This window comes from Neophocaena asiaeorientalis, unplaced genomic scaffold, assembly GCF_003031525.2.
Source record: "Neophocaena asiaeorientalis asiaeorientalis breed wild unplaced genomic scaffold, Neophocaena_asiaeorientalis_V1.1 scaffold84, whole genome shotgun sequence".
Taxonomy (NCBI): Eukaryota; Metazoa; Chordata; class Mammalia; order Artiodactyla; family Phocoenidae; genus Neophocaena; species Neophocaena asiaeorientalis.
The window spans coordinates 384,795-398,533 of NW_020173656.1; the positions used below are offsets into that span (position 1 = coordinate 384,795).

At 34.4% G+C, this 13,739-nt stretch overlaps 1 protein-coding gene across 1 annotated transcript in view; it reads right to left on the bottom strand.

The window, feature by feature from the left end:
- SMC6 (structural maintenance of chromosomes 6) overlaps positions 1-13,739 on the bottom strand; it is a 73,497-nt gene that overhangs the window by 16,731 nt on the left and 43,027 nt on the right. The window contains exons 17-20 of the mRNA XM_024747811.1: positions 11,217-11,377; positions 7,710-7,845; positions 6,393-6,473; positions 5,113-5,283 (exon numbers count right to left, since the gene is read on the bottom strand). Of these exons, the coding sequence (XP_024603579.1) occupies positions 5,113-5,283; positions 6,393-6,473; positions 7,710-7,845; positions 11,217-11,377 (549 nt within the window). The remainder of the gene's footprint in view (positions 1-5,112; positions 5,284-6,392; positions 6,474-7,709; positions 7,846-11,216; positions 11,378-13,739) is intronic.

Genomic DNA, 13,739 nt, shown 5'->3' on the forward strand with positions numbered 1-13,739 from the left:
TCAATTTTTTTTTTTTTTTTTTTTTTGCTGTACGCGGGCCTCTCACTGTTGTGGCCTCTGGCCTCTCCCATTGCGGAGCACAGGCTCCGGACGCGCAGGCTCAGCGGCCATGGCTCACGGTCCCAGCCACTCCGCAGCATGTGGGATCTTCCCGCACCAGGGCACAAACCCGTGTCCCCTGCATCGGCAGGCGGACTCTCAACCACTGCGCCACCAGGGAAGCCCAAGTGCTTTCTTTTTAAGATTAAGTACAAGCCAAGGACGTGCAGTCCCATTGCTTCTATTTAACATTTATTGGAGGTCCTGGATGGTTCAATTAAAATAAGAAAAGGAAATAAAAAGTATACAGATTGGACAGGAAGAATCAAACTGTATTTAAAAGAGAGATGACTGTGTATAAAGAAATTCCAAAGAAAAAGTTTTTAAATTAATAAGTGAGTTTAGAAAGGTCACTGGATACTAGGCCAATACAAAAATCAGTAATATTTCTACATAGGAGGACTAATTGAAAAATGAATTAAAAATCCACAACATTTACTATAGTACTAGGCACTTAACCAAGAGAAATGAAACCCTATCATACAAAAACCTACACTTAAAAGTTTAGAGCAGCTTTATTCATAAGCACCAAAACTGAAACCATCCAAATGTTCTTTAATAGGTACATGAATAAGCAAGCTGTGGTACATCCATACAGTGGAATTATTACTCAGTAATAAAAAAGGAATAAGCTATTAATCAGATAGTGATAACATGAATAAGTCTCAAATACACCATGCTAAATGAAAGAAGCCAGACTCAAAAGGTTACATATTATGATTCCACTTACGTGATATTATGTAAAAGGCAAAACCACAGTGATAAAGAGCGGATCGGTGATGCCAGAGATTAAGGGCGGGGGAGGTTTGGCTACGAAGGAGCCCTGTAAGGGAATTTGGGAGGGGGGTACGGGGGAGGGATAATAGAACTGTTCTGTATCTTGATTGTGGTGTTGCGTACACAACTTTATGCATTTATCAAAACTCCTAAGTTTTGACTCAAAAAAGAGTAAATTTTACCCTATTTAAATTAAAAGATGATTTTTTTTTTTTTTTTTTGCGGTATGCGGGCCTCTCACTGCTGTGGCCTCTCCCGTTGCGGAGCGCAGGCTCCGGACGCGCAGGCTCAGCGGCCATGGCTCACGGGCCCAGCCGCTCCGCAGCATGTGGGATCTTCCCGGACCGGGGCACGAAGCCGTGTCCCCTGCATCGGCAGGTGGACTCTCAACCACTGCGCCACCAGGGAAGCCCAAAAGATGATTTATTAAAAGTGCTATATTTAAAATAATATAGATGAAAGAGAAGATCAAGAGCTCTGGAAAAATCCATCACTCAACTCTTCTAATTACTGAAAATACAGCTCTAATCACCGTAAAGATGCCAACGCTGAAGACACATGAGAAAGGTTAAAAAAATTAATTCATGAAATGTAAATGGAAACAAAGCAGTATTTCTAAATGTTAAATATATCACTTTGTACCTGGACTTTGTGTTCATGTATAATTAAATTAGTAGACCTAATGTCAAGTACACATTTTGATTATTTTGCCTAATAATTTCATATATGAATGGTGACTAAAATACATTTTCCTTTGTTACTGGATTTTTCCCTTGTTATGGGCATCTGCCTTCTATTTGAGTACATGCAGTAAACAAATGTCTTTAAAGAAGGCATAGCCTGGTGAAAAGATTTTATTTAGAAGATGATATATATATATATATATATATATATACACACATAGCCACCAATTGCAGCAGCTTTCTCAAATACTGATATACAGATTGACTTCTTTATCATCAATTTGGATGTTTTAAAAAATATACAGATTTCCAAACTCCACCTTTGGAGATTCTGTTTTAGTAGGTTGAGAATCCCTGAATCTCAATTTTTAAAATTGCTCTTGATTTAATAACCATCAAATTAAATTTCAGTCGGTCTGTTTTTTGAGCCTAGTACTGGACATACATGCTATGATGATCATGTTCACCCTCAAGAATCACAGTTATAAGGAAAAAGAAACGAACACAAACCAAAACAACAGCATCGAGGGAGACAGAATATTTGGAGATATCCCGAAAAGAAAAAGAACATGTGAAGTATCTAAAAATTGCAAGTATTTACCTCATATAAAAGAACAGATTTAGGCTATTTGCTGGCCTAAGAATACAATTTACTGCATCTTGTTCGTACTGCTAAAAATAACTATCACTCAAGGTAGACACTTAATAATATACAGCTTTTATAGCAGAGTTCTATTAAAAATAAAAACTTTGTTATATGGAGTATGGAGATACTCTGTTCCTTTACTTTGAGGAGAATAAAAGAAAATGGGTGCAATGTATATAGTAGGAGATACTACAGTTAGAAATTGCAATACCTTATGAAACAGAATGGTTAAACACTAAATTTTCTAATCATTTTTGGTAGAAACTTTCAAAATATGTCCACATTTGCTTCAGGGAACCAAATCAGCTTTCTAGAGCCAAAGGGGTCAATTATATCAGGGCAGATTTGTGCTGCTTAATCTTTTCTCCTAGCAACTTTAGAAAGGGAAAGACTTGACATAAAATAGGATGAAAAGAATTTAATGTTCTTTTCTCCACGTTTATCATGGCTTTTGAGTTGTCCTTATATATTTAATAAATTTATATCATAGGTACCATCAAATTTAAAACTAAAAAGGAACCAAGAGAGTATTTCTTTTAATTTCATGTTGTCGACGGTGAAACAGAGACTTAGAGATATTAAAAACCAGTTAGTGACACTCATCCTGGTTTTGGGGTGAGGACTAGGTTGGATTAGATCTAAAATTAATCCTGATGTAGCCCTAAAAAGTTCAGCCTTTAAAAAGATAGGCTGAGATGCTAGAAGGGACAGAATCATTGAAAAATTTTATTCTCTTTGATGCCTAAATAACCAATTTTAGTTACCTGACAACACTGGATAAATTGCTACAGTATGTATTATAGCCACTTGCTTCATATAACTCTACATCAATTATGAGGTTTTAAAAAGCTATAGATCATTAGATCTTGGAATTTTCAAAAGCATGGTCAGCCTCAATCCAAATAAACATTTATTATCTCTATCAGAAACTGAGAGGCCCTCCTACTCCAAAATGCAGACCATCATTTTTGATGTAGGTCATGCTCCCTGTACAAAAAATTTAATTTGTGACTAAAGCATTAAGTGTAAATCAAAATAAACTGTTCAAAGGGAGAAAAATACTGAAATCTTATGCGACGATTTCAATGACTACATATTTGAACAGAGTATTCCACTCCTCACCACTCCTCTGACACAAAATGAACAAACATCCTGATAGCAAACACATTATATTTAGAAGCTGCTAATATATCACAAAGACAGTTTCTGAGGAATTAAATTCTTTTGTTAGCCAAATATTCTTGGTCCTGTTGTTACCTATTGGGATGGCTATTGGGATGTGATATTGCAAAGGAAAACCCTCTTGGCTACTGGCTGACTGCATGCAGGTTTACTGAAGGACTCGTCTAGCTTTCACTTATTTGCAACCAAGGCAGAGAACTTAAGAACAAGAATTCTTACTGCCTTCTGCCCATATTTTCCGCTCTTGAACTTATCTACACACTCCCAATTCCAGGAGTTGCGTTAGCCTACACGTCCCTAAAAGAACAGAACACAGCTTATCCTTCATTTTTTGTTTTTAATTTTAAGCTATCTGGGACAATTCGGGTGCTAATTATTTATTTTCCTATATTGTTTTAGCATACTTTATCACTTTGATTTTAAGTTTCCCTGCTCAATCCTTCACCCATTTAAAATTTTCTTTTATCTCATCTTTGTTTTAACTTCACTGCTCTAATTTCTGAGTTTTGAATTCTCTCTCTCCTATTCCTGACAATTTTCATACTTATTTTATCTCTTCTTATTCTATTTTGTTTTAAAAACTAATTTTGTCTTCTTTTTCATCTTGGACTTTTTGTGTTTTTAATTCTAATTTCCTGTAGTAACTACTATTTGTCTTTTTCAATAGTATCCTTAATACTTTTTTCCTTCCTCAAACTTTACTATTAAAATTTTATATTCTTTTTAATCAGTAATTTATCAGTCTATTTCCCCATTTTTTATTCTTATCTCAAATAGAAAAAAAGTAAACCACCTTGCATTACAATAGCAGGCAGGAATCACAGCTCTATGGAAAGCAGCTATAGAGAGGCCACCGCAAACAGAGGAAAGTTGTTTCTGCTCGGCTCCTCCTCTGACTTCCTTTAATAAATTATGTTTTCTAAAATTGACAATGGAGACAATTACAGTAAAGTTCATATGCATGCAAATTCTTTAAAATTTTTAAAATATCTAAATACATTTTGATTCAAAGGGGTAATTTTCCTGCAAAAAAAGGGGGTTATATCGTCAATAAACCTTTCTCCTCTTAAAACATACTATTAATTCTTCTCAATGTCTTATAAATAAAATTTGAGGTTTCGAGAATAATTGAGTTATTCATAAAAATGAGAATGATAATAAGCTACTTGACAACAAAGCTATTAAACGTGGTGAAATTTACAGAATTTAATTGTTAAATAACTTTATTTCCCTAATTTAGTTCCAAAAAGTATATGCTTTAAAAAAAAAAAAAAGCCGATTGAATTCTAGCTGGAATATAATGCAGATATGTTAATAAATGGGAATTGGGTAGCATTTTATTTCAAGCTGGCTTTTGTATCAACTAATTCTTCAGCTATTGAGGAAAAGTGGGACAAAAGAACAGATAAGCACAGAAACAGTATGGACAGATAAGACGTCCTGCCTCTAGTTCTGAAAGAAGAAAAAATCTCACAAAATAAAAAGGTAACAAAAGCTGTAATCTTCTGGGGGGTCAGAAATTTGGCAATTTATTCTCCTTAAAGGCGTGAGCAGAGTGTTTAATTCTAATTGATCTAATGACGAAAAGCTGGTTTACAGCCCGGTTTTATACAGCTACATTTACATTTAGCCATAAATTCTGTTGAGGTAATATCTAGCTGGTATACCATGTATATAAAACTGAAACATAAAAAATATATATAGTAGAGTAACAATAATACATACCTTAAGTGGATCTGCTAGCTCTGATAGCTGATTAATTTTCTGTTTAATTGCATCATACTTGTTTTCTGCTTCTATTTTCAGACTTTTAAAATGTTCCATATTCTCTTTTTGTTGTTCCATGTTTTTCTCAACCATTTTCATTTTGATTTTATTTTCTTGAGCTTCGTCTTCCTGGCAACATTTACAGAGCATATAGAATTAATTAAAACACTTTTAAGTAATCCAATAGAAAAACAGTACAAACAATTCTAGAAGAGAAGAAACTACAGGCTACAAGTAAATCAGATTAAAGACAAATACAAAGAACAAATTATGATATTTTCATACTCTTAATGGTAAATTGGGAGGTAGAAGAAATAGGTTCAAAAATAGAAAAGGATTACATTTAGAAGACAAACTACATTGTGCTTGAGGTCATAATCAAAAGGGGTAACTTTTATTCTATCTACTCACTTTTTCTTTCAAAATATAATGTATATAAATATATATCTTATGCCAGACAATATGTTAGATGCTGAGTAAACAAAAATAAACAAGACACAGTCCATACCTTTAAGAAATTTAGTCTATCAATAAAAGTAATGAAAGCAGAAAAACACTAAGTGGAAAACCAGATTACTAATAAAAAATGAAGACAAATTCTTATTAGAGTAAAGCTCCATCGGTGCAGGGACTTGATCTGTTTTGTTCACTGTTGTCTCCCTCAGCATTTAACATGATGCCTGGTAGAGAGCAGACAATTGGTAAAAACTGATTCATTTTAACAAGACTCTGCAATCTATCTAATTCACTACTTATGGTAACCCAGAGAGCTAAGCTGAATGTCATAAAAAGATGTCTAAGAGAAATTAAAATAGAGTAACAAATATGCGGTGAATTGAAACCATTAACTTGGAAAAAAGAAAATAATGCAAAGAGACCAACTTCAACTGACTAAAAGATATCACTAATATTGATACTGATTAATTCTGAAAAAAAATGCTAGGTAGTTTGGTTTGAAAGGGCACTATTTACATAATAAACTCTGATAAAGTTTTATTTCATGTATCAACAGAAGAAGACAAAACCAATTACAATGCATGCAAGTTACATATACAAAATATTAAGGAACATGAAGGCCACCCACCAGGCAGTTTCTACCTTATTTGTAAATGGATATAGCAATCATAAAAAGTAGCCTCAAAAAAGGAGTTTTTTATAAAGCTGAGAGTAGATACTCTTAACTTAAATGACAGATTTCTCCTTTAACATTACATTTAAATTGAGGAAAAGAATCTTACCAAGGTTGCAATATCTACAGACTGGTGTTCTTCTATATTCTCAAGTTCCCGAATTTCAGAAATACTTCTTCTTATTTTCATCTTTTGAAAAACAGTATTTAGATTTTAGTAAATAGAAATAAATGAAAAATAAAAACAAAAACCCTGGGCAAGGATGTATTAATCAACAAAGTTCTACTCTGCTTTATGTCACAGAAGGATTCCATAGTTAATGAAAGAGACACATTAGTATTAAATGAACCAAAGGAAAGTATGTATAAAGTCTGCCTTGATCACCATTATTGCTAATCCACTCTCATGCAAAGCAGATATAAGTACTCCACCTTAGCATTTAAAATGATGACAGTGTTGAGTCCACAGAGAAAGTACTTTCCTGAAACATCCAGTCTCAAGTTATGGAAAGATTACTCCAGTGGTTCTTAAAGTCCAATCCCACTATCTCCTGGGTGTCTCTGAGACTCTTTCAGAGGGTCCATGAAGTCAACACTATTTTCATAAAAACACTAAGGCATTATTTATTTATTTAAAAGCCTTTTTTTCTTTTTAAATTTATTTTATTTTATTTTTGGCTGTGTTGGGTCTTTGTTGCTGCGCTCAGGCTTCTCAATGTGGTGGCTTCTCCTGTTGCAGAGCACGGGCTCTAGGTGTGCGGGCTTCAGTAGTTGTAGCACGTGGGCTCAGTAGTTGTGGCTCATGGGCTCTAGAGCGCAGGCTCAGTAGTTGTGGCGCACAGGCTTAGCTGCTCTCTGGCACGTGGGATCTTCCCGGACCAGGACTCAAACCCGTGTCCCCTGCATTGGCAGGCAGATTTCCTTAACCCCTGCGCCACCAGGGAAGGCCGGCATTACTTTTTTTTTTAAGACCAATTTTACTATGGATTTCTTACAGGTGTACAGGAGGTTTATAACTATGATGTGTAATATTGCAACAGACTGATTACAGAAGCTGATATGACAGTTCAGGTGAATTTTATTAAGCCAGATGTTAGAGATTTAAAAAAATATAAAAAACATCAATCTTTTCACTAAATCTTTTTGGTTTTGGAAAATAGTTATTTTTCATAAAAATGTTATTTATGTTAACACATAATGTACTTATTATTTTTAAATGAATTAATAAACATTCTTAAATTTTGCTTTAATTTTTAATAACATGAATACTGATAGATAAAACCCAAACAAGCAAAAGCTCTTTTAAGATTGTAAAGGGGCTTGAGGCCAAAATAGTTGAGAACTATTCGTCTAACTAAATGAATGTTAAGACCTTAAAAATAACTTGGAAATGATTAAGTTGAGAAAACAAATGATGTTTTTTTACCTTTAACTCTTTATAATGCAGTTGGCACCTTCTAAGAAGTTCTTCATTGTGTTTAATATCCTTTTCAAGGGCAGACAAATGTTGCTGAAGATTTGATATCTGGGCTTTCTTATTTTCAACCTCATTCTCCAAGTCACTTAATAGAGAAGAGAGGGTAAAAAAATACTTTAAATTTACTTCTGAATATTACAAATATTTATATCTTTACAAAGAAAGCCCTATTTTTAATAGCTTTTTTGCAAAACCTATGCAGTTAAACCAGTTCTCTATTCCTACCAAGTAATTCAAAACATGAAAATACAGAGATTTCAAAAAACATCTCCTAAACTGGAATTAAATTTTACTTACTTCATTAGTAAGTATTTATGATTTATCTGTGGTAGGCATTGTACACAGTGACAGGCAGAGGTAGAAAAAAAGTTAAGGCATAAAGGAATCAAACGAAAAGGGAAAACATCAGGAAATAAACCATAACATTGTGCACTATATGTCCACAATACGACGGGAACCTAAGAGTAATTCTGGGAGAAGTGACAACTGACTTGTGTTCTCTGAAGTCTTCACCAGATGGACCACCTAGAGGAGAAGATGGAAAGAAATACACGAAGGCACAAAGAGGTGAAAAACAAATAAGACTGAAGGTCAGTAAAACTGAAGGTCAGCTCAACATTTTCTGCAGTGAATAAATGCTATGAATGTGTGGGGAGTGAAAGGGAAGGAGAGGAGGACAATGAAAAGAGGTGGAGGGAAAGGTCGGCAGATGCCAAAGCCATAAGGGGTCTCTGTGCCAGCAGAGGCAACTGTCTTTCAGAAGTGATCTTTTCCTGTCTCACTGACTCTGTCTTCTAAAACTCTGTGCCTGGTGGAAGAGAACCACTCTTCTCTGATAAAGAGGGTATGCCAGATTTCACTAAGATGCACACTTCTCCACATTTTAACATCTCTGAATTCTGAAATCATCTTCCAGTCCATGGTTCAACTATCAATACTTTTCTTTTTTACTGGTATATAAAATAACAGAGCATCTTAAATTTGATGAACTATTAGAACCGTGCTACCTTGTGGAATTCTCAAAATTAAAAACAAAAATCAATGATGTTAGCTGAATGAATGATAAACAAATGAGAAAAAGAGGAGAATAAGTGTGGTATTTCTGGTAAAAATGGAGCCAGATGCAAAAACTATTTCAGAGCCATCTTTCATCAACAGGAACCTGCCAGTGCTGAGTTGATGAGGGTATAGAAAAGCGTACTTCATATACTCATAGTGTGGGAGGGGATTAGGGAATCAATTGCTCTGTAGTCATTTGGCAATTGCTATTAAATGATCAACTTATAAAATAATAAAATAAAATTTAAATATTTATTTTAATAAATATTAAGGCTCACTTAATATTATTAAGTGTTAAAAATATTAGTAATTGTTTAATGTTATTAAATATTTAAAATCAGGTCATAAATTGTATGTTAATAAAACAATGAATTTAAAAATTTTAAAATTCACATATTCTTTGACTCAGCATTTTCACCATTTAGAATTTAATCTATGCACATACTTTCAGAAGTATGTCAAGATACACATGTGCATTCTCACTGCAGCACTGCTATAGTAGGAGAAAACTGCAGATAACACGTATGTCCATCAACAGGAACTGGTCAGGTAGATTATGGAACAGCCATACCAAGGGGCAGCTCTAAGTGTCCTGATATGGAACAATCTCCAAGATACAATATTGAGACAAAAAGCAAGACACAGAAACCATATGCGTACTTATACACAGCACAAATGGATGAACCTTGAAAACATTATACCTAAGTGGGGGCAAAGGACTTCACTTTTCATTGCATTCATTTCTGTACTGTTTGAATTTTCTCACCATATGCCTATATTACTTTTAATCATTTTTAAAATGTCAACAGGGACTGTGGAGAGATAGAATTATAAGCTACTTTTGTTTTCCAATTTATATTTTCTGTATTTAAAAAACACCAGTGAATTATTTTAAATTTCCAAATATCAGATAACTATCATACTGGTTCAGGTCAAAACAGATGACACAAATATCATTTAAGTATCATGATAACTTAGTACATTTTCAATCAGTAAAGTTTATCAAGGTGAGAAACGATTTTTAAAAAACCAATGTTCACCTGGCTTTTAAAACAAAAGCTCTGTCCACTACACATTGATGCAAATATTTTAGCTAAAAATGAAGCCAATTATTAACTTCATAAGTAAGTCTTAAACCATTACTACTAAAATGCTAGAATCAGGGACACTGATTTGCTGCTGATACACTTACTACCTTTTCCAAGAATGTCATACTTTATTTAAAGATGTGGAACACAAATGCACAAGGCATTTTTTGTTGAAAGAAAAAGTACGAATCACACACAGTAACAGTACCATGATACTGTTTATACATTTGCATTCATGTTTGCTGGAGTACTATATAATTTAGTCTTACCCAGTTAAGAATTAGAAGGGCCTGATTTAAATGTCATGGCACAGCGGACAAAAATTTATCACTTTACAGGCCACTTCTACACAGGTACATTCAGACATTGATGAATTTTCATCTATCCTATCACAAAGATTCAGTGTCAATTTAAAATGTGTGTTGAGTGCTGTAATAACAAGTTGCAGGTCATTCAACAGTTTTCTGTTGCTAAAAAAGAAATTTTACTAAACTTCCCAATATCCACTATGGTTATTTTGCTTTATGCTGCTCTCATAATCATACAAAAATAACTAATATAATTTGAAAATCAGATATCTATTTTAAAAAAACCCTCATTTCCCCCTATATATAAAAGCCATTTAGAATACTTTCACCTTTACTCAGTTTTCTTAGATAGTGCTTTTACCTGAGTTCTATGTTCTTCTGCTTGAGGTCTTCTAGGTCACTAATTCAGCTCCACCTTATCAATTCACCAACTGACAGTTCAGTTGGGAAAATCATGCTTTTTTCATACCAAAAATTCTTTTTGCACACGTTTGAATCTTATTAAGTACCTTTAGTTTTTTGTTTGGCTTTTCACTGCATCTCCTCTAGCAGCTCTATCTCCCTAAGCATTTGATCTAACGGTGCGGACTGATTTTTCTTCTAGAACAGTGTGACTCAAAGTACCAGGCAGAGACACAGCAAGGACCTTGAGCCAGAATGTATACCCAGCACACTTGTACTCTCGCTGAGAAAAATCAGCAAAACTAAACAATGGCATAGTGATGTAGCTGATTTACATTCTGAGTTAAGCTCCTTACCTCCTTGCAGACAGGTAATAATCAATGTGCAGACCAGCTCATCAAACCCAGAATACTATCATCAAAGTCATGATGGAAAATAACCATCAATCTAGAATTCTACATCCAGCTAAATGATCTTTTAAGACCAAACAGATTACTCACAATTCTTCACTGACATAACTACTAATAGAGTAATATGAAAAGAAATGAACCCCAAAGAACTAGTGGGAATAATACAGTAAAGCTACACTGGACACTAACCTTATTTCAGAATCCACATCTCTGCTGAGAAACTTAGGTCTTGTATATTCAGATGAATAATAACGCCCTGCAAAAACTTGATCACCATCAGCAGTAAAAGCTTCTCTACAATTCTTGGGTGGCTTTTGGGACTGCATTACTGCACGAGCTACAGAATTATTCTAAAAAAATAGAGGGGAAAATACATTTTAAAAATATGCCAAAGCATTTCTGTTGTATGTAATTTCAAAATATTACCTATTACCACTTTAAGATTCAAGTATTTTTATTTAAACATTCAAATGAAATAATTCCATGAGAAAAATAATTTAAAAAACAACTTTCAAGATTCAAAGAATTAAACTATTAAGAGCCTTAAAAACATAAGAAATGATGTTTTATGACAAACTGATAGATTTTTTTGAATTTTATTTATTTTTTATACGGCAGGTTCTTATTAGTCATACATTTTATACATATCAGTGTCTATATGTCAATCCCAATCTCCCACTTCATCACACACACACACCCCCCCGGCACTCTCCCCGCTTGGTGTCCATACCTTCGTTCTCTACATCTGTGTCTCTTATTTCTGCCCTGCAAACCAGTTCATCTGTACCATTTTTCTAGGTTCCACATATATGCATTAATATACGATATTTGTTTTTCTCTTTCTGACTTACTTCACTCTGTATGACAGTCTCTAGGTCCATCCACGTCTCTACAAATGACCCAATTTCGTTCCTTTTTCTGCCTGAGTAATATTCCAATGTATATATGTACCACATCTTCTTCATCCATTCGCCTGTCAATGGGCATTTAGGTTGCTTCCATAACCTGGCTAGTGTAAATAGTGCTGCAATGAACAATGGAGGGCATGTGCCTTTTTGAATTATGGTTTTCTCTGGGTATATGCCCAGTACTGGGATTGCTGGGTAATACAGTAATTCTATTTTTAGTTTTTCAAGGAACCTCCATACTGTTCTCCATAGTGGCTGTATCAATTTACATTCCCACCAAGAGTGCAAGAGGGTTCCCTTTTCTCCACACCTTCTCCAGCATCTGTTGTTTGTAGATCTTCTGATGATGCCTATTCTAACTGGTGTGAGGTGATACCTCATTGTAGTTTTGATTTGCATTTCTCTAATATTTAGTGATGTTGAGCAGCCTTTCATGTGCGTCTTGGCCATCTGTATGTCTTCTTTGGAGAAATGTCTATTTAGGTCTTCTGCCCACTTTTGGATTTTTTTTTTTTTAATATTGAGCTGCATGAGCTGTTTATGTATTTTGGAGATTAACCCTTTGTCCGTTGATTCATTTGCAAATATTATCTCCCATTCTGAGGGTTGTCTTTTTGTCTTGTTTGTAGTTTCCTTTGCTGTGCAAAAGCTTTTAAGTTTCATTAGGTCTCATTTGTTTATTTTTATTACTCTAGGAGGTGGATAAAAAAATATCTCGCTGTGATTTATGTCAAAGAGTGTTCGTCCTATGTTTTCCTCTAAGAGTTTTAGAGTGTCTGGTCTTACATTTAGGTCTCTAAACCATTTTGAGTTTATTTTTGTGTATAGTGTTAGGGAGTGTTCTAATTTCATTCTTTTACACGTCGCTGTCCAGTTTTCCCAACACCACTTATTGAAGAGACCGTCTTTTCTCCATTGTATATCCTTGCCTCCTTTGCCATAGATTAGTTGACCATAGGTGCATGGGTTTATCTCTGGGCTTTCTTTCCTGTTCCATTGATCTATATTTCTGTTTTTGTACCAGTATCATATTGTCTTGATGACTATAGCTTTGTAGTATAGTCTGAAGTAAGGGAGTCTGATTCTTCCAGCTCCATTTCTTTTCCTCGAGATTGCTTTGGCTATTCGGGGTCTTTTGTGTCTCCATACAAATTTTAAGATTTTTTGTTCTAGCTCTGTAAAAAATGCCACTGTTAATTTGATAGGGATTACACTGAATCTGTAGATTGCTTTGGGTAGTATAGTCATTTTCACAATATTGATTCTTCCAATCCAAGAACATGGTATATCTCTCCATCTGCTTGTTTCAGCTTTGATTTCTTTCATAAGTGTCTTATAGTTTACTGAGTACAGGTCTTTTACCTTCTTAAGTAGGTTTATTCCTAGGTATTTGATTGTTTTTGTTGCAGTGGTGAATGGGATTGTTCCCTTAATTTCTCTTTCTGATCTTCCATTGTTAGTGTATAGGAATGCAAGATTTCTGTGCATTAATTTTGTATCCTGCAATTTACCAAATCCATTGATTAGCTCTAGTAGTTTTCTGGTGGCATTTTTAGGATTTTCTATGTATAGTATCATATCATCTGCAAAGAGTACACAGTTTTACTTCTTCTTTTCCACTGTGTATTACTTTTATTTCCTTTTCTTCTCTGATTGCTGTGGCTAGGACTTCCAAAACTATGTTGAATATAGTGGTGAGATGGACATCCTTGTCTTGTTCCTGATCTTAGAGGAAATGCTTTCAGTTTTTCACCACTGAGAATGATGTTTGCTGTGAGTCTGTCGTATATGGCCTTTATTATGT